General features: G+C 46.7%; 2 protein-coding genes across 6 annotated transcripts in view; both read right to left on the bottom strand.

Annotated features, from left to right (window-relative positions):
• Window positions 1-4,216, bottom strand: part of LIMK2 (LIM domain kinase 2) — a 68,177-nt gene extending 63,961 nt beyond the window's left edge. For 2 of the 3 annotated variants that reach the window (XR_004442391.1, XM_033233282.1), the window contains exon 1: window positions 3,985-4,216. Coding sequence is in view for 1 of the 3 variants with exons in the window: in XM_033233282.1 (XP_033089173.1) it covers window positions 3,985-4,000 (16 nt within the window). In the remaining 2 variants the exon portion in view is untranslated. The remainder of the gene's footprint in view (window positions 1-3,984) is intronic. The other variant, XM_033233284.1, reaches the window with a different exon arrangement.
• A 5,753-nt stretch (window positions 4,217-9,969) lies between these two features.
• The window catches only part of RNF185 (ring finger protein 185), a 48,501-nt gene continuing 37,774 nt past the window's right edge, over window positions 9,970-20,696 (bottom strand). For 2 of the 3 annotated variants that reach the window (XM_033233279.1, XM_033233280.1), the window contains 3 exons: window positions 19,883-19,937; window positions 14,977-15,094; window positions 9,970-12,472 (listed from right to left, as the gene is read on the bottom strand). In XM_033233279.1, the coding sequence (XP_033089170.1) occupies window positions 12,375-12,472; window positions 14,977-15,094; window positions 19,883-19,937 (271 nt within the window). In that variant the 3' untranslated portion in view covers window positions 9,970-12,374. Of the gene's footprint in view, window positions 12,473-14,976; window positions 15,095-19,718; window positions 19,938-20,696 lie in introns of all 3 variants that reach the window. The other variant, XR_004442390.1, reaches the window with a different exon arrangement.

The raw sequence follows: 20,696 nt of genomic DNA, 5'->3' as shown, positions 1-20,696 counted from the left end.
CCACTACTGATCAGCATGGGACTTTTGTTTTTTGCCTTAATTACCTTAACCAGACAGTAAGTTTCTCAAAGGCACAAACTATATATAACTCATTTCCACAAATACTTATTAAGGGTTTACCATGTGCCAGACCCCATATGTCTTAAGCAGCCTGGAAAAATTGGAAAGAACACTGAAGAACTCCTACCTTGGTTCTGGCTCTACCACTAGCTGAGTGACCCTGGACAACTCCATTTTCTTCCCTGAGCCTCAGTTTCTTCATATGTAAAACAAGGAGACTATACATTATCTCAAAACTCTCTCCTGGCTCTAACACCTGTTTAAATTTATAAGAGGTAAAACTTGGTCCTGCCCAGTGCCACAGACATCACAGGTATCCAGTAAATATTTGATTTCTTTGTTGTTGATTCTCCGGTTATACAAGGAATCTGAGGTGTCTCAGAATATGGTTTGGATGGAATAACAAGTGAAAGTTTAAGTCCCACTTCCTTCTCAGACTCCGTAGTCAACTTCATTCTGCTATTTGTGCCACAGAGAGGAGGAAGCACTAAACTTGAAGTTGGAAAATATGAACTCTGACCACCACTTATTTAGCTATGGAACCTTGCCATTTCTGGGCCTTAGTCTCCTCATCTATAAAAAAGCCACACTTGGTCGGGCGCGGTGGCTCAGGCCTGTAATCCCAGCACTTTGGGATGCCGAGACAGGCGGATCACAAGGTCAGGAGATCGAGACCATCCTGGCTAACACGGTGAAACCCCGTCTCCACTAAAAATACAAAAAATTAGCCAGGTGTGGTAGCGGGCGCCTGTAGTCCCAGCTACTCGGGAGGCTGAGGCAGAAGAATGGCGTGAACCCGGGAGGCGGAGCTTGCAGTGAGCCGAGATCGCGCCACTGCACTCCAGCCTGGGTGACAGAGCAAAGACTCCGTCTCAAAAAATAAATAAATAAAATAAATAAGGCCGGGCGCGGTGGCTCAAGCCTGTAATCCCAGCACTTTGGGAGGCCGAGATGGGCGGATCACGAGGTCAGGAGATCGAGACCATCCTGGCTAATACGGTGAAACCCCGTCTCTACTAAAAAATACAAAAAACTAGCCGGGCGATGAGGCTGGCGCCTGTAGTCCCAGCTACTCGGGAGGCTGAGACAGGAGAATGGTGTGAACCCGGGAGGCGGAGCTTGCAGTGAGCTGAGAGCCGGCCACTGCACTCCGGCCTGGGTGACAGAGCAAGACTCTGTCTCAAAAAAAAAATAAATAAAAAATAAAAAATAAAAAAATAAATAAATAAAATAAATAAAAAGCCACACTTGGCTGGGCACAGTGGCTCACGCTTGTAATCCTAGCACTTTGGGAGGCCAAGGTGGGTGGACTGCCTGAGCTCAGGAGTTTGAGACCAGCCTGGGCAACATGGTGAGACCCAGTCTCTACTAAAAATACAAAAAATTAGCTGGGCGAGGTAGCGCTTCTGTGTAGTCCCAGCTACTCAGGAGGCTGAGGCAGAAGAATCACTTGAACCCGGGAGGTGGAGGGTACAGTGAGTCTGGATCACGCCACTGTACTCCAGCATGGGCAACAGAGTGAGACTCTGCTTCCCCACCCCCCACAAAAAAAGCAAAACACCATATTGACCTCCCAGCTTGAAGGCTCAAAGGCACTACATGCCTTCCTACCCTAGGGCCTTTTTATGCTGTTTCCTCTGCCTGGAATGTTCTGTGAGCTTTTTTTGCCAGATTAACTTTTACTTATCTCCAGGGGTCAGCAAAAACTTGCATTTTTAAGAAAAGTAGTCCCTTCAAAAAAAAAAAAAAAAAGTAGAGGATGGGCATGGTGGTTTATCCCTGTAATCCCAGCACTTTGGGAGGCTGAGACAGGAGGATGGCTTGAAACTAGGAATTCAAGACCACCATGGGCAACATAGTGAGACCCTATCTCTACCAAAACAGAAAAAAAAGTAGAGAATCCCCCTCACCCCTGGTACACTCTTACAGCACTTATCTCACTTGTTTACCTCAACTATTATTTATTGCAATTGTTAACATTTATTGCAATTGTTATGATTATTTATTGTCCATTTTTAGGATTATAAGCACCACAAAGCCAAGAACTATGTCACCATTGTACTCCCCAGCATTTAGCTAAGTAAAGAAGAATCCAACAAATATTCTTTGAATGAAAGAATGCATAAATTAGTGCATCTAGAGGCTTTATGCCTCTAGACTACTGTACTGTGAAACCTTTCACAAATTTCTAAGAAATAGGGTTCAAGACAGGCAACCTATATTACACAGCTGTTAGAAAAAGTTACTGGAAATCGGCCGGGCACGGTGGCTCACACCCGTAATCCCAGCACTTTGGGAGGCCGAAGTGGACAGATCACAAGGTCATCAGGAGTTCAAGACCGGCCTGGCCAAATGGTGAAACCCCATCTCTACTAAAAATACCAAAAAAATTAGAAGGGCGTGGTGGCAGGCCCCTGTTGTCCCAGCTACTTGGGAGACTGAGGTAGGAGAATCACTTGAACCCGGAAGGCAGAGGTTGCAGTGAGCCGAGATTGTGCCACTGCACCCCAGCCTGGGCGACAGAGCAAGACTTCGCCTCAAAAAAAAAAAAAAAGTTACTGGAGATCATTTGAGTTGAGGAATTCTGTAAGCTTAAAAAAAATCTTTTTTAAGAGACAAGGCTTTGTTTTTAAAAGATGAGGTCTCGCTATATTGCCCAAGCTGGTCTCGAATTCCTGGACTCAAACGATCCTATCTGCCTTGCCCTCCCAAAGTGCTGGGATTACAGGAAAATTTTTTTAGGCATTTCCACCCCCAGCCCTCTCCAGAAGTCTATTATCACCAATGAGGAGAAAATCCCATGCTCCCTTGGTGAGGAAGTGACCCACTGGTAGCCCAGTCCTTGTATTCAGGATGAAGGAAGTGACTGTCCACAGACGGAAAGCCAGGAAGCAGGGGGCAGATAGCCAGCCCCCTCCACCTCAATAGCCTCTTGCCGCCTCTCCAAAGCTTCTGGACGCTGACCCTGGTGGACCCAGAGGCTGGGCCACCCACACAGGTGGCTGGGAAACATAGGAGACAGAAGGTTCCTGCTGCTGGGGGAACAGATAGGGAAGGCAGGAAGCTGCAGGGTGGTGTGTGAGGTGAAGGGGAGGAGACTGCAGGCGCAGCTAACCCAACTCTGAAGCTACCCTTCACCCTTAAGACAACTCTTCCTTCCAGGTGTTTGGCCGCATCCCTCTAGTCTTTAGTCTAGAGAGGCCAAGGGAGCTGCCGCGGGAGGACTCAGAACGCCAGGTGGCCTACTTTCCTCACCTGTAGCAGAGATCTTTGAGCCCCAGAAAGAATGGTCCGATCTCTCCTTACCCTTAGTCCTGTCCTAAACCTCAAGGGGCTCCATACTCCCCTATATTCTGCAAAGAGCTCCCAGCCCCGGGGAAATCCCAGGCACCAAGATGCCCGCGAGAAGCCTTGGGTCCTGGCAGGGAAGTCACATCCTCCTTCATTTCCCTCAGAAAACCCAGAACCCCGGGTAACTCTCCTAATTGTCCTGAACCCTAGAGAATCTTGTACTCCTCAAATTCCACAGAGCTTCCACTCTAAGTGAACGCCATGCTTTTCAACTTCCTTAAAAAGGGTTTAATTTGGGGGTCTGCGGCCGCCAGGTTCCTCCAAAAAGCTGGATTCCTGGCAGAGCCAGAATCTCTTCCTCCCAGGGACTTCAACTCGCGGGAAGCCGCCCAACCCGTCTGCCCCTCCGAGCCTTCTGTCTCCAGGATGCCCTGCCTCCCCATTCCCAGAGTCCCACCCTCCAAATGCCTGGGGAGCGCTGTGCCCACCCCGCCTCCCAGCTCTTCTGAGGAGCTCGGACCCACGAGGATCCAACCAGCCCGAAACCCCAGAGAGACCGCCGGTTTCCCTCAGGCGCCATGGACCCGGGCTTCGGAGATAACAGCGGGACAGGGCGGAGCAGCCCTTCCTTACCCGCCAGCGCGGACATGGTCCCGGGAGCGCGGAAATGGGGAGGAGGAGGCGGGGGACACAGCAACTCCCCTCAGCTCGCTACAGCTCTCTTCTGCTCCTGCCGCCGCCGCCTCAGGCGCGGGAGGACCACAGCCCCAGGCGCCAACGGGATGCACTGCCTACGGCGCCCCGGGAGGACCAAACCACACCTGGCACAGGGGCCTGCCCGCCGACGCCCCGCCCCGCCGCTCTCAGGCCCCGCCCCCAGGCTCTGGCTCTGGCTCTGCAGCGGCCCTGGCGCCCCCTAGTGCGAGCGGCGTCCCCTCGAGGTGCTCCCGCTGGTAAGGTTGATTCTGCGCGGGCCGGAAGTCTCAACACGGATCTAGTCCGCACCCATCTAGTCGCCTTCATTTTACAGATAGGGAAAGTTAAGGATCAGAGGCCAAGTTCAACTACCTCGAAATGGCTTCGCTCATTAGGAGGAGAGCTGGGATGGGAGCCCAGGCCTACTGACTGCCAGTCCAGAGCTCTTTCCAGTAGTGTTTGGAATCAGGAATATTACAATGGAGGAGCCAGGTCTGTCCCACAAACAGCTTTGAGGATGGACTTTTCTTAGAAGCTTCTAGCTCAGAGAAACCACTTCTCTGCGCCACCATGAGTAAGCGGACAGTAAATAATCTCTAAGTCGAAGATGGTTGCAGGCGACCAACCAGCTTTTGAGAAGCAGATCCTCAGTCAGCCCAATTAGGTACAGAAATGAGCGCAGGACGCTGGAGCTTGTGCGCCCCATTGGAAGACGAGCATTCCTCTGCAGGAACATGGGCCTACCATTCCCAAGTCTTCCAACTTTTCAAAACATGCCAAAAATCCAGATGTTTAGGTGAAATTTGCCACTTAAAAAAATGTTGATAGCTGGCCGGGCGCGGTGGCTCAAGCCTGTAATCCCAGCACTTTGGGAGGCCGAGACGGGTGGATCACGAGGTCAGGAGATCGAGACCATCCTGGCTAACACGGTGAAACCCCGTCTCTACTAAAAAATACAAAAAACTAGCCGGGCGAGGTGGCGGGCGCCTATAGTCCCAGCTACTCGGGAGGCTGAGGCAGGAGAATGGCGTAAACCCGGGAGGCGGAGCTTGCAGTGAGCTGAGATCCGGCCACTGCACTCCAGCCTGGGCGATAGAGCGAGACTCCGTCTCAAAAAAAAAAAAATGTTGATAGCATCAAAAAGTTTTAAAAATGCCATGTAGACCAAATGAAACACACCTGGCCACTAGATTTACCGTGTGGGCTGCCAGTTTAGAATCTTCTATGAGGAGGAGGGATCACAGGACTGAGTTAGGACAGCTGACTGGGTTATGGCAGCTGCTAGCTGGCTGAGTAGCTTTGAGAACCACTTCCGCTCATTAGGTTTGGATGGAGATTGGGGTCCTTTGTGTGATTAAGGTATTAACACATCATCAGCAAGGTCAGCTGGTCCCTGATGACCCACCCTCCCATCGGATTCTCTCACGCTGGGTCTTTCACAATTGTCATTTCCCTAGATCAGATTTAGATCACGGGAAAAGTGTCCAAATGACCAGAAAGAGGATGGGGACCAGGGAAATGGATTCTGTCCCCCGCGCCCCCCACCCCTAACCAAAGACAAAGTTCAACCCAGCTGCCTCTGGTCCCAGCAGTTGGGTAAGTAAAGACAAAGGCAAAGGCGAGCACAATTCTCTTTCTTCCTGCTCTAATTCAAACCAGATGCCAGTCAGATTTTTCTCCTCTGGGTGTGGCAGGTGGCTCACGATGTCCTGAGTGTGCACAAAGTGCTGGGGAGGCTCTGTCCCACTTCCGTTAATTCCTGGGAACTCTTTTTCAGTACTCAGTTTTATAGTTTCTGAGGAAATCAGTATAGTAAACACAAGATTGTGTATTGAATTAAAGTGACAGGAATCCAGGGACTCTCCTGACAAGCTGCCTCATGGCTAGCAAACAGGGGACAGGGACTTTCCCCATCCTTCCTACAGAAAGATGTAACACTGTATTTTCCCAGGCAACAAAGCAGTGGCATCCTGGGAACCAAAGCCTCCTGGGTATCTTCCCTCTCCCTCTGCTCCACACCAAGGCACCCAGGTCTATCTCTTCTCCCTCATTCCCTCTCACATTCCACTTCCTCCTACCTCCAGCATCATGGTCTTCACCAGCAGGGAGTTGGGGACTAGCCAAGTCCCCCAAGTTTCTCCCAGGGAAGTTCAGGCGACTCTGAGAAATGCAAGTTGAAAATGTAATGGAAGGGAATAGCTTTCTGTAGAAATGTTATAGCCAAGAGATATATTGTTAATATGGACCCAAAGAACATTCCAGAAATCACCTGTGAACTCAAGGGGGACTTCTGGAGGGTAGAGAAGGCCAACTGAGTTTCAAAAGCACCCAAGTTACCTGTCCACAGTTTGTTTCACTGGCCATGGCTTGATCAGTCCCTAGGGCAGATCCTGCCAGCTGCCTCACAGTCAACTCTCTGAGCCTAGGATCCTGAAAACCTAGATCTTGGAAAACAACTCAAGGTTCTGCCCTCTTGAAGGTACTGGTCCACTGGTACCCAAGCAGACTTGCCCAGTGTCACCTCCACTTACTTCCAAAGAAGCCAGTCTTGGCCCTCCCTGAATCAAACTACCCAAAATGGACTGGTTAATCTTCCAAAAGTATGTTTCTGGACCTGTCATCTCTCTGTTCAAAACCCTTCAACAGCACCCCATGGCCTACAAAATAAAAGCCAAACCAGCCCTCATGAGCTGACTACATCTCCCGCTGTGGACTTGTCTCTCTATTCCCTTCACTCCAGGACTCTGCTTTTTCCTGAGCGTATCCTGCCTTGCACCACTTGCCATTCCTACAACAACCAGCTCTCCATGTTCTCTGTAATTTTGTGCCCGACTCTGCCCAGAGTGCAGTCTTGTTTCTCAACTCTAGATGATCAGAAGTGGCTTCTATAACATCACAAAGTAGGACTACGAGACATTAAGTGCCTCCAGATAAGACACACCAAGTATATACTATCACCCATGACATAGTCTTACAAAACAAAAATAATAAGCTTGAATCTGGTCAAGCTTCTAGATCTACCAACCAACTTACAGGAAATACATGGGGAAGAGGAACTTAATAACATTCCCATGACGCAAACAGCAAAACTGACACTGTGGGAAATCCAACAGGACAAATAACCTAGTTTCTTTAACAGATAAACCGCACAGTAGAAAAAATTTCATAGACAGGCCAGGCAAGGTGGTTCACGCCCATAATTCCAGCATTTTGGGAGGCCAAGGCGGGTGGATCACGAGGTCGGGAGATCAAGACCATCCTGGCTAACACGGTGAAACCCCGTCTCTACTAAAAATGCAAAAAAAATTAGCCAGGCATGGTGGCAGGTGCCTGTAGTCTCAGCTACTTGGGAGGCTGAGGCAGGAGAATGGTGTGAACCCAGGAGATGGAGCTTGCAGTGAGCCGAGATCACGCCACTGCACTTCAGCCTGGGCGACAGAGCGAGACTCTGTCACACACACACACACACACAAACACAAAAAATTAGCTGGGCATGATGGCGGGCGCCTGTAGTCCCAGCTACTCGGGAGGCTGAGGCATGAGAATTGCTTGAACCTGGGAGACAGGGGCTGTAGTGAGCTGGGATCACACCATTGCACTCCAGTCTGGGCGGCAAGTGAAACCCCGTCTCAAAAAAAAAAAAAAAAAAAAAGATTTCAGAGACAAATAATAGCAATGTATGAAAATGATTTGGATCTCAATTGAAACAACACAAATTATGAGATAACTAGGGAAATCTGAACAATGTGTTTGGATATATGATGATTTTAAGACATTTTTAAAAGGTATTTTGCTTTTTTTTTTGAGATGGAGTCTTGCTCTGTTGCTCAGACTGGAGTGCACTGGTGCAATCTTGGCTCACTGCAATCTCTGCCTCCCGGGTTCAAGCGATTCTCCTGCCTCAGTCTCTCCAGTAGCTGAGACTACAGGTGTATGCCACTACTCCTGGCTAATTTTTTGTATTTTAGTAGAGACAGGGTTTCACCATGTTGCCCAAGCTGGTCTCGAACTCCTGAGCTCAGGCAATCTGCCTGCCTCAGCCTCCCAAAGTGCTAGGATCACAGATGTGTGCCATCGCACCCAGCCTATTTTGCTTGTTTTTAAAATACTTGAGATGCATATTAAAATACTTAATAGATCACATATGACTGGGGTTTGTTTCAGAATAGTTCAGACAGTGGGAGAGGAACAGTGTGCAGGAGGTATAGATGCAACAAGACTGATCTGAGTTGATAGTTACTGGAGTTGGGTGATGGATACATGGAGGCTTTATTGTCCTGTTCTGCTACTGTTGTGTTTTTTTTCCCATCAAAAACAAAAACCTACGGCTGGGCATGGTGGCTTACAACTGTCATTCCAACACTTTAGGAGGTTGAGGTGGGAGAACCTATTGAGATCAGGAGTTCCAGGCTGCAGTGAGCTGTGATCACACCACTGCACTCTGCCAGGGCACCCGAGTAAGACCTTGTTTCTAAAAGGGTTTGTTGCCCTGGCTGGAATGCACTAGCATGATCACAACTCACTGCAGCCTTGATCTCCCAGGCTCAGGTGATCCTCTCGCCTCGGCCTCCCTCCCGGATAGCTGGGACCACAGGCATGCACCACTGTGCCTGGCTAATATTTTTTATTTTTGTAGAGACAGAGTCTCCCTGTGTTGCCCAGGCTGGCCTCAAACTCTTGGCTTCAAGCGATCCTCCCACCTCAGCCTCACAAAGTGCTGGGGTTTGTAGGTGTGAGCCACCATGCCTGGCCTAAAAATCTTTCAAAAAAGAAAAAAAAAAACCTCGTTTTTTTCTCATTGGGCTTATGAGCTCCTGAAATTCCCTTACCTTTGCATTCCCCACTGTATCTTGGTACAATTTGATAACTGTGAGATCAAAATCTAACAGGAAGAAAAAAAGCTCTTTTCAGAGGAAGTACCTGTAGCTCTGGCATGTTGGGGAGCCTGAGGTTGGGCCAGATTTGTAATCTCAGCAACATCATCCATCTCACACTACACCCTGCTATTAAGGAACCTTAGGGAGGGACACACCTTCTGCTCCAGAGAAAGGACTTGGCTGACAGCCCACCTGCCCTGTTACTAAACAGATGGAGAGATGCTGACAGTGAGTAACCTATGATTGTCCTAAAGGCTCTGATAAGCAACAAGCTAGGCTCCACTGTGGCAGCTTGTCACTTATCAAGCTCAGGAATGCCACGTACTTGTCAGGACTGGGGCTGCCTGTCAGACAGGTTTTATCTTGGGCAAGTCTGTGTATGAAGCCAGGCCTCCAGCCTACATTTATCATCTCTAATTATCGATAGCTGTTTAAAGACTTTCTTTCCTTTTTTTTTTTTTTTTTTTTTTTTTTTTGAGACGGAGTCTCGCTCTGTCGCCCAGGCTGGAGTACAGTGGCCGGATCTCAGCTCACTGCAAGCTCCGCCTCCCGGGCTTACGCCATTCTCCTGCCTCAGCCTCCCGAGTAGCTGGGACTACAGGCGCCTGCCACCTCGCCCGGCTAGTTTTTTGTATTTTTTAGTAGAGACGGGGTTTCACCGTGTTAGCCAGGATGGTCTCGATCTCCTGACGTCGTGATCCGCCCGTCTCGGCCTCCCAAAGTGCTGGGATTACAGGCTTGAGCCACCGCGCCCGGCCTGTTTTTGTTTTTTTAAGAGACAGTCTCGCTCTGTCGCCCAGGCTGGAGTTCAGTGGCATGATCATAGCTCAATGCAGACTTCAAACTCTGGGCTCAAGCAATCCTCTCGCCTCAGCCTCCAGAGTAACTAGGACTACAGGCATAAACCATGCCCAGCTTCTTTGAAGACTTTCATCCTCAGTGTGAAATTACCGAGGATACACAGGAGCCTCCATGAGGGCATACCAGTGTGACTACTCCCCACCCATTCACCCTCCATGACATAGACAAGAAGTCCAAGCTCATAGTAATGTAAAACCATTTGTTTAATTCTAAATCAAATCACTTTCACAACAGTGAAAATTAGTGACTGGCTAAAGTGTGCCACTGTACATATCATCATTTTCTGACTGGGGTCAGGACCTGGTCCTAGTCCACAAGGGTGGCAGGAGGGTGGAGGCTAAGAACACAGAAAACACACAAAAGAAAGGAAAGCTGCCTTGGCAGAAGGATGAGGTGGTGAGCTTGCCGAGGGGTGGTGGGAAGGGGGCTCCCTGTTGGGGCCGAGCCAGCAGTCCCAAGTCAGCTCTCCTGCCTTAGCTCCTGGCAGACGGTGAGTGGGGACCTACAAGGTTCAAAATCAAACGGCATTTGGCCAGCCTGGTTTTACTAACAGGTTCCCAGAGTGCCCCTGTTGGTTGAGCTCTCCTGGGCTCACTCCATTTCACTGAGTCCAAATGATTCATTTTGCTACCCACAACTTTTCATTATTCTTCTGGAAACCCATTTTTGTTGAGTCCATCTGACTGAAGTCCTCTCTCCCTCCACTAGTTGGGGCCACTGCACTGAGGGGGAGGCCCACCAATTCTCTCTAGAGCAGAGACACTCCAGAGGCCCCTTCAACTTTGGGGATTTCCAGAAGGTGATAAAAAGAGCACTCTTGAGTGGGTGCCCAGGAATGTGTAAAATCTATCAGGCACACTATAAAGCTGGTGGCTTCTTCCTACCAAGTGGATTTGGCAAATGAACCACCTACTCAATACTTTATATTTTGTCTGTTTAAACACTGAACTCTGGTGTTGCCAAGTACAAAGGAGAAGGGGTGAGGGTTATGAAGAGGGCACGGCTTCCCTCATCTTCCTCAAGATCTTTGTTTCCACAAACTATGCAGTCATAATTGGGAAAAAGCACTAGGTGGGGCTTCCTACCATGTGTTGGTTATTGCTGGGGTTAGCCAGAAGCAGTGTGGATGGCAAAGTAAGAGAGAGGCCCAGAGGAAGCCCATCTCCCCCCAGCTTTGAGATCTCCAGAAAGAGGCTGGATTTCTGGGATGAAGCCTAGAAGGCAGAGCAAAAACTGTTCCACCAGGTGAACGGTCCTACCTACTTGGTACTATACTTCCTCAATAAGATTCAAAGGAAGCAGCCTGTGAAACTGAAAATCAAATCAAAGTATTGGGAAGACTAATTTCCCCTCGATTCCACAGGAGGGAAGACCACACAGTATCATTGTGCTGGGGCTCCCCAGGCCCTGCACCTGGCTTTACAAATCATCAGCCGTTGTCTGCTTGGAAGTCACATGCTTCCCTGTTCTTAGCACACATAACAGGAGTTTTCAGGGAACTCTATCAAGCCAAACCAAAATCAGGGTCACATGTGGGTTTCCCCTTCCCTTGCCTCTTCATGAAGGACAACTTGGCTTCTGAGGATGGTGGTCTTCTGCATGCAGTTGGGCTGACCTAACAAAGCCCCCAGTTTCCTGTGGCAGGTTCTGGGAGAGGATGCATTCAAGCCTCTGCAGCCTAGGGGACAGGGCTGCTTGTTCGGTTATTCCTGCATCGGAGCTCCAAATCCCACCAAAGTCCTGACTCCAGGTCTTTCCTAATGCACAGTAGTCAGTCTCAGCTTCAGCAGTATTCTTGGCTGTATGTTCTCTGGCAGACAGAGGCAGATGCACATAGTTTTAGGGAGAAAGCTGATGGGAAATCTGTGAGTGAAGTCACATGTCTCACCAGGAATAATTTATGCCAGGAAACCAAGAAGTCATTCAAGTTGTTCTCTGAGGCCAAAGACGCTGAGCACAGCCCAGAGCCAATAGAAGATTTGAGTCTCTGGTGAATTCATGAAGTGACCCCAGCTTTAGCTGCTGCAATTATTTTTATGGGACAGCAATTTCTTGCATTTCTACAGAGGAAGAGGAGGGGGAGGGGGAGGAAAGAGAACAGAGCGGCACTGGGATTTGAAAGGGGAACCTCTCTATCTGAGGAGCCCCCACTGGCTTCAGAGGCAACTTACCAAGGGGTATTTAAAGAGATGAAAATTTCCAGAAATACCATTTGGTGCATCCTTTTGTTTTTGTAATATTAAACTCAGTTGAAATTATACTCTGACAGTTTCTCTCTTTCTGCCTCTTCCCTCTACAAAGTCAGGACCTGCTGAACTGGTTGAAACAAGATTTCATGGTGTCACCCATGAGAGAGGACTTAATGCCAAGGCCTGAGGTTATAGGGTGTTTACAGCAGTGGCAATGCTCAGGGGTCATCGCCAACTGGTCTCGAGTTCCAAAGCTCTGATGGAGAAACAAGACTCCTTGATGTGTTACTGATCCCACTGATTCCAGGAGTCAAGATTAGCCAGGAAGCCAAACATCAGGAGTTGGGGTGGCACGTCACCAGTTCAGAGCCCTGCCACGGATATAGGCAGGAGCCCAGAATTAGGCGATCAGGAGCCAGAACATGATCACCAGGGCCACAAATAGGAAGAGGCGTGACAGGAACTGCTCATCCACATACTGGGGTGTGCCAGGGACAGCTGGAGAGAAAGGAGGGAGAAAACAGGCTGTCAGAACACTGCAGCTATGCACACTACCCACTCAGGCCAGAAGTTGACAGCATTAATCTTATATCTCTTTACAACATCAGAATCCTACACACAAAAGATTTCTTTTTTTTTTCTTGAAACAGAGTCTCGATCTGTCGTCCAGGCTGGAGTGCAGTGGCACGATGTCAGCTCACTGCAACCTCCACTTCCCAGGTTCAAGCGATTTTCCTGAGTAGCTCGGATTACAGGCATGCACCACCATGCCTGGCTCATTTTCATATTTTTAGTAGAGATGGGGTGTCACCATGTTGGTCAGGCTGGTCTTGAACTCTTGACCTTGTGATCCGCCTGCCTCTGCCTCCAAAAGTGCTGGGATTACAGGCGGGAGCCACTGTGCCCAGCCTTTTTTTTTCTTTTTGAGATGGAGTTTTGCTCTTGTTGCCCAAGCTGGAGTGCAATGGCGCAATCTTGGCTCACTGCAACCTCCGCCTCCTGGGTTTCAGTGATTCCCTTGCCTCAGCCTCCTGAGTAGCTGGGATTACAGGTGTGTGCCACCACACCTGGCTAATTTTTTTTTTTTTTTTAATTTTTAGTAGAAACAGGGTTTCGCCATGTTAGCCAGACCGGTCTTGAACTCCTGACCTCAGGTGATCCGCCCGCCTCAGCCTCCCAAAGTGTTGGGATTACAGGTGTGAGCCACTGTGTCCAGCCAAAAAAAAATTCTAAACCCCAAATAATATCACGCAAAATGAAACTATGTGGAACAATAACAATAAGGACAAGATATGGTCCAATTTATCATAAAAGGTTTGGCCTGTACATGCAAATAAACCAGCTGATTAACAGAAAACTCTTGCAGGAAATAATGAAAGCAAGCCTACTGTTTGTTAAGTATATTCTATCTGCTAAGTGTTTTGTACATGTTATTATTTGGTGGATATTATTATTTCCATTTTGAGTAGGAAGCAGCTGAAACATAGGTCTGAAGTGACCTGTTCAAGATTGAAAGGCTCAGAAGTCAGTGGCAGAGCTCTGCAGTCTCTCCACACACTGCCTCTCAAGGGCCCCACAGGGATTGCCTTCCTTTTCCAGAAGAGAACTAGTATCCAGAAAGGCAAAATGACTTGTCTTTCAAGTTAGTGGCAGACAAACTGGGGTGAGAACCTAAGTCTCCACTCCTCTGCTTTGAGAAAAGCTACCATTTAGAGCTCCCTGTCCTGACTTTGGGGGAGGGAGGATAAAATAATCTGTATTCAGGATGGTCAAATTGTATCAAGCATGACAAGGGAAAACTGTGACTGTGGCAGAGGAATAAAGTGATCCAGAGTCTAGCCTGCCTGTGGAACTCTACTTAGCTGGGGAATCCAAGGTTAGCCTTGGACCAGGTTAGAAGCATGCAAGCTATCAGGCAGGTTCTTGTTAGCTTCACAGGGATATGCCCTTTCTTCAGGGCAGAGTACTCCCTATCTTTTGGGGTATCCTTCCTCTGAAAAAAAAATGTGAACAGAGGATAAACCTTCAAGGCAGATAAGGTAAGAAAGGGCATTCCCTAGATATCTTGGTGCTGAGATTCCTCAGTTGGATGCTCTGATGGATTCACGAAGACAGGCAGGCAGACAGTCAAGAAAGACTTATAGATCGCCTGCTGTGTACCAAGGACCAGGGTGGGGATGAGAATAACTGGGATGACCCAGTTACCGTCTTTAGGGCATCAGCTCTTGGCGTGAACCACACAATGCTCACTTCTGTACCATACGCTGTGTCCAGTGTACATGAAGCTCCGAGTGCAGGCAGAGCTCAACCGATCATGGCATCTCTGCAGGCTCCACAGTAAGGATCTTGGCTCGGGTGTCAGACTGTGATAGAGTTCAGGGCACCCACCTCATTGCCTTGCGCTATACTGAATGCAGATGGCACTTTCAAGCAGTAGGAGGGAGAAATGCAGCAGCAGTTGGTGGACCTAGGCATGGTTCCCACAGGGCTGTGGCTGCTTGTGACTAGCCTCATGTTGTGTCCTGAAGGAAGCTGGACACAGATGCCAGAGAATGGATATGCCCTCACTCTTGATGGGTCATTGCGCATTTCCATGTCCCCAAATGGTCAAAGGGGGGAGTAAATGTGCAGAACTAGGCTTTTCCTTAGCTGAGTATCACTTGTAGTTTTTCATTTTATAGACATGGGGTATGTCTTGGTAACATTACTGAGCATTTTCTGACCTGTTAAACGGAGCTAATCACACACTTGTTCCATAGGGTGGTTGTGATGATCCCCTGAGCTTGGAATGGAAAGTGCTATATATATGCCTAATAGTTGGTAAGTGCTCAACATTGTTACCGTGTCTATAAGTGATCTGAAAACAGCTTAAGACATTTTGAAAAGGCTGATTATACATTTAGTGACAATTATCTGTAACTTATATACTGCTGAATTCCAAGGAGTTTTCAAGCAATATTACTAAGATATCTTCCTAATTTCTCAAGGGAATAGGGTCTTACCTGGAGGAGGCCGCCCATCGTTTATATTAAATGCTGTGGCAAATATCCCAAAGGGAAATGCCCCAATTCCAAAAGACATCTGGAAGCCACCATCTCCAAATCCAAATCCTTGAAATCCCTGTGTGGAAGAAAGGCAATTAAGGGCAGGAGAATCGGGCAGGTTTCTCCTGTGCCTGTCAAAACTCAACATACCTCATGTTGTCTTGCACGTGGCACCTGCCTCTTCTCCCTACCTTGTGCCACATGTTTCCAAGGTGGGGGACAGCTTTTCCTCCCATATATACACTGAAGTAGAGGAACTCTTGCAAGCCTTAGCTTTTAGCTTAACCCTTTTAGCCTTACTTTCCAGCTAAGAATCTATGAATGGGCCAAAAAGGACTGGCTCTGACCCAGTGTGAAACAGTCTGCCGACATAAGTCAGCACTCTGAGGGCTTGAGGATATTTTCCAGAGTCCCACATTAGCTAGTAACATCTTCCACATGCTTTATAGCAGCAATATTGACAGTCACCCCTGTGCCCAAGGGAACATCAAAGAAGCTACACATTATCTTTAATAGCAAAAATGTTGAAACCTAATTAGCCAACAATGGAAGTCATGATCAAAATCTTGATACATGCATTCAAAGAACCATTATCCTGACTTAAGCGTTTAACACTGAAAAACTCTTGTGAACAAGTTATCAGACAAAACTGCTTGAACACTGTGGTCACAAGTACATGACAATATGTAGGTATATGGACGAGTTATGGATTAAAATTTCTTCTAATATTGTTATACAGAATTTTTACATTTTAAAACACTTCAATGTTTTCTGATTATAAAAGTAATATATGCTTGCTATAAGAAACTCACACATTACAGAAATAATTGACAAAGAAAGTCAGAGATCTTCTATTCACCTTCCCACTTCACAGTCACTCCACTTTACCTCTGAAATAACCACTGTCAGCAGTTTGGTGTATCACCCTCAGTTTTTTTTCCCTGTGCATGTTCTACACCACATCATCTTTCACATGAAAAGATTCAGTAGGAACAATATTGTGAATAAATAACTCCCTTTTTTAAAGCATGAGCTCTGTGGTAGGCACCACTGTTAAGCACTAGGACACATAAACCATGTTTAATTTTTACATTAGCTTCATCTGCATTTCACAGATGACCAAACTGAGGCTTGGAGAGGTGAAATAACTTGACCAAGGAGTACACTTTAGATCTAAAACTAGGACAGTTTGATCTGAAAACACATGCTTTTCTTTTTCTTTTCTTTTTTTTTTTTTTGAGACAGGGTCTCGCTCTGTCACCCAGGAGTGCAATGGTGCAATCATGGCTCACTGTAGCCTCAACCTCCCAGGCTCAAGCAATTCTCCCATCTCAGCTTCTTGAGTAGCTGGGACCACAGGTGTACCCCTCCATGCCTGGCTAATTTTTAAACTTTTTGTACAGATAGGGTCTCACTTTGTTGCTCAGGCTGGTCTCAAACTCCTGGGCTCAAGTGATCCTCCCACCTTGGCCTCCCAAAGTGCTGGGGTTAGAGGCCAGAGCCACTGTGCCCGGCCTTCATGCTCTTAATTACTGTGCACATCTTTCAAACATTTTTGTCTCTTCCCCTGCATCCCTGATGAGAAGTTTAGAACAAATGATTTAAAAAATAATAAAAAGAAGACAGACTATTGGGCCAAATGCTCTTCACAAAGAGCTCAATGGCCTTCATTTATGAGTCTTTTGCAAGTCACAAAAGTAGCTGCTCTCTGTCACACACTGAGCCGCCTGGCATCTAGTTCCAAGCTTCCTGCCAGATGGTATCACCTAGAAAGCCTAACAGCTGACTTAATGAGAGGGCAAACCTAAAGGGAAGCAAAACAAAGAGTTTCCATTTCCTCAATACAAAATGCCTCCTACTCAGTTCAAGGTTGAATCCAAGGGCTCCTGGGACTGAGGCTGCCTTACTTGGGAAGGTGAAATTGTTTCATCAGGAACCACAGATTCATTCAGTGCAATCCTGAGGACTAACCATTCTGCTTCCCTTCTAGCAACATCCATATGATCTCACCAGTCTGCACATTTGGTGGGATTATGTTCCTGGGCCAGAGTATGCAAAAAAAAAAAAAAAAGTCACTAGCAGCTGCAGGTGCTTATAAATGCTAGCGGTATGCACTTCGGTCATTAAGACCAGGGCCTCTGGCTTCCAGGGGCCTCTGATTCCTGCATTAGTTGCTAGTGCTCTGTAGGAAACCAAAACCTGGGAATGTTAAAGTGGTGTCACCTGGTGGTCAAGAGCAGCGACTTCAATACCAGCCACATCTGGGTTTCAGCACTCTATGTGTGGCCTGGGACAGATCACTTTACCTATTTAGGCCTCAGTTTCCTCCTCCATTAAATGAGTTGATGTGAGGCTTAAATGAGATCATGCATATAAAGCTCTTAACATGTAGTTATTTCCATATAGTAACAGTTCAACAAGTGTTCACTGCTAGTATTATTATTAAGTGTAATCTGGAGAAAAGAACCTTAAGAACCTTAATTTCTTTCTTTCTTTTTTTTTTTTTTTTTTGAGACGGAGTCTCGCTACATTGTTGCAATCTCAGATCACTGCAACCTCTGCCTCCCTAGTTCAAGCGATTCTCCTGTCTCAGCCTCTGGAGTAGCTGGGACTACAGGCACATGCCACCATACCCAGCTAATTTTTGTGTTTTTAGTAGAGACAGGGTTTCACCATATTGGTCAAGCTGGTCTCAAACTCCTGACCTCAGGTGATCCACTTGCCTCGGACTCCCAAAGTGACTCATTACAGGCATGAGTCACCGTGCCCAGCCAAGAACCTTAATTTCTATCAAGATCCCTGACTCAATAATCCTACTCCTGGAAATCCTAATAAAATGCCATTATTCAAACTCAAAAAATAAAAAAAGAAAAAAGTGGCAGTGCGCGGTGGCTCACACTTGTAATCCCAGCACTTTGGTAGGCCGAGGAGGGCAGATCATCTGAGCTTGGGAGACCAGCCTGACCAACATGGAGAAACCCTGTTTCTACTAAAAATACAAAAATTAGCCAGGTGTGGTGGCACATGCCTGTAATCCCAGCTACTCTGGAGGCTGAGGAGAACTGTTTGAACCCGGGAGGCAGAGGTTTTGGTGAGCCGAGATCGCACCAACGAAACTCCAGCCTGGGCAACAAGAGTGAAACTCCATCTCAAAAAAAGAAAAAAAAAAAAGTGTGCAGAGATAGTCACTGTAGCATTATTATTTAAACAGCAAAATGGGGAAACAACTAAAAGCTCCTTCGATGAGGAAAACCCAAATTATAATGAACCAAAACTCAATGAGTTCCCAGTAATAGCATGGAAAAATAAAAAATAATAAAAAAACTCAATGGGATAAATGGCAGCCTAAATAATAAAGAGGACACTTCAGAGCATCATGGAAAACCTGCCAAAATTAAATTTTAAAGCAAACAGAATGGTGATGGCTACATAAAAATACATATGCATAGCATACAGATAAAGAGAACATGAGGAAATGAGAATATACTTGTTCTGGGCTCTTGGCAATGTGGGTAAATATTTTGCTTTTAAAATTTCTTTAACATTTTAACAGAATTTTTTTTTTTTTTTTTGAGACGGAGTCTTGCTCTGTCGCCCAGGCTGGAGTGCAGTGGCCAGATCTCAGCTCGCTGCAAGCTCCGCCTCCTGGGTTCACGTCATTCTCCTGTCTCAGCCTCCTGAAGCTGGGACTATAGGCGCCCAGCACCTCGCCCAGCTAGTTTTTGCATTTTTTAGTAGAGACAGGGTTTCACCGTGTTAGCCAGGATGGTCTCGATCTCCTGACCTCGTGATCGCCTGTCTCGGCCTCCCAAAGTGCTGGGATTACAGGCTTGAGCCACCGCGCCCGGCCCAGAATTTTTTTTAAGAGTAACATTTGATGTAAATATGCAAAAAAATTTTAAATGTTTTTGTTCCTAGCCACTAGACACTAGAGATAAATGTGCAATTTTTTTTTAGCCAGTAATTTTACTTCTAAGAATTTATCCTAAGCTAGGCACAGTGGTTCACGCCTGTAATCCTAACACTTTGGGAGGCTGAGGTGGGAGGATTGCTTGAGCCCAGGTGTTAGAGACCAGCCTGGGCAACATAGTGAGACTTTGTTTCTACCAAAAAAACAAACAAACAAACAAACAAAAAAACTAGTTGGGCATGGTGCTGTGCACCTGTGGTCCCAGCTACATGGGAGGCTGAGGTAGACCGCTTGAGCCCACGGTGTCAAGGCTACAGTGAACCATGATCACGCCACTGCACTCCAGCCTGGGCGACAGAGTGAGACCCTGTCTTATTCTAATAAAATAACAGTGAATAGGCTCACAAATTTATCTATAAGTTCATCAGGATATTTTTTAAATTGGAAAAAGAAAGCTGCTAAATGTCTAACAAAAGATTGAATTATGTTAAATCCACACAACTAAATGCTAAACAGCTAGTTAGTAAAATATTGCTGGTAATGTAAAATCTCAAGATAATACTAAGACTCCCACTCACACAAAGAAGGCACTAAATATCTGTAGAACAAATGAAATTTTAAGAGAGGGTTACAAAACAGGAGCCACATATTGTAAAAAACAAAAAAACAAAAATTGTAAAATGTATACACACATCTATAAAATACACGCATAGATTTATAAAATTTGTGTGTATATATAATTATAGAAAAATGGAAAAGAAAATAGAACCAAAATGTTTCCAGTGGTTACCTCCGGATTGGTGTGGTTATAAGTGATTTTTTCCCCCTTTTCCTTTCTGTATTTTACAAGTTTTCCTGTACTTTTATAATCAAGGAGAAATATTGTAAGGCTAAGAAGGAAACTTCTAAAGCCATCAGCTCATTTGTAGAAGCTTCTCCTAGAATGTTCCTCACCCCTCTATTCTCCGGCTCTGGCCTCTGTCCTTGAGGACGAGGAGGGGTCTTCTCTCTGAAACAGAAATGGTGTAAAATAAGTCTATTACAAATTGCTTTGAGTTGCTCCCTGTGAGGACCTGGAGCTCTTCACCAACAGGGTCAGGGCCATAGCCTCTTTCTTGCCCAGGACATGAACTTAGGTCAAATTAATTTTCCAAATACTAACTCTTCATTCTACCTGCAACTGTTCTTCCCACCCGTATAGAGGACCAGGGAGAAAATCAGCTTGTTATGAGATATTCACCAGATTGCACTACAGTCTTCTCCTCTTACAGAGATCCTGACTCAGACTGGTTAGGAATCATGGCCAGATGCCTTCCCTGGGCCTGTCACAGATACCAGAAATTCCAAATCCATACTGGAACAGAGGGTGGGTTGTCAGCAGTAAGGACTGAGGTTCATGGTTTCTCTGACCTTCCCCTACTAACTTCAGTTCTATCACGCACTATTCTTGGGCAAATACCCGATGCTATTATTTTTGAGCCTCACCCCCTCTGATCACTCAACCCATGAATACTCAACTGAGGGCTGAGTTATACAATAAGCATTATGCAGGATGTTATAAAACTAAGACTGATGACAGACCCAACTCTTGAGGTGTTCATGGTTTCAACGGGGATGGAGCCAATCACATGACAGTGTGGTGGGAACTGGGTGAGAGCAACTAATGTGGAGAAGACAGACCGCTTCAAGAAAGAGGGGACTTCAGGGCTGCTCATAAGAGATGAGTAGAAGTTAGAGGAGAAGGTGGGGGTAGAGGGGTAGCTCGAGC

Source organism: Trachypithecus francoisi, unplaced genomic scaffold (genome assembly GCF_009764315.1).
Source record: "Trachypithecus francoisi isolate TF-2019V2 unplaced genomic scaffold, Tfra_2.0 Lachesis_group14, whole genome shotgun sequence".
Classification (NCBI taxonomy): domain Eukaryota; kingdom Metazoa; phylum Chordata; class Mammalia; order Primates; family Cercopithecidae; genus Trachypithecus; species Trachypithecus francoisi.
Note: the sequence above shows the minus strand (reverse complement) of the source record. Positions and strands in the feature narration are given on the sequence as shown.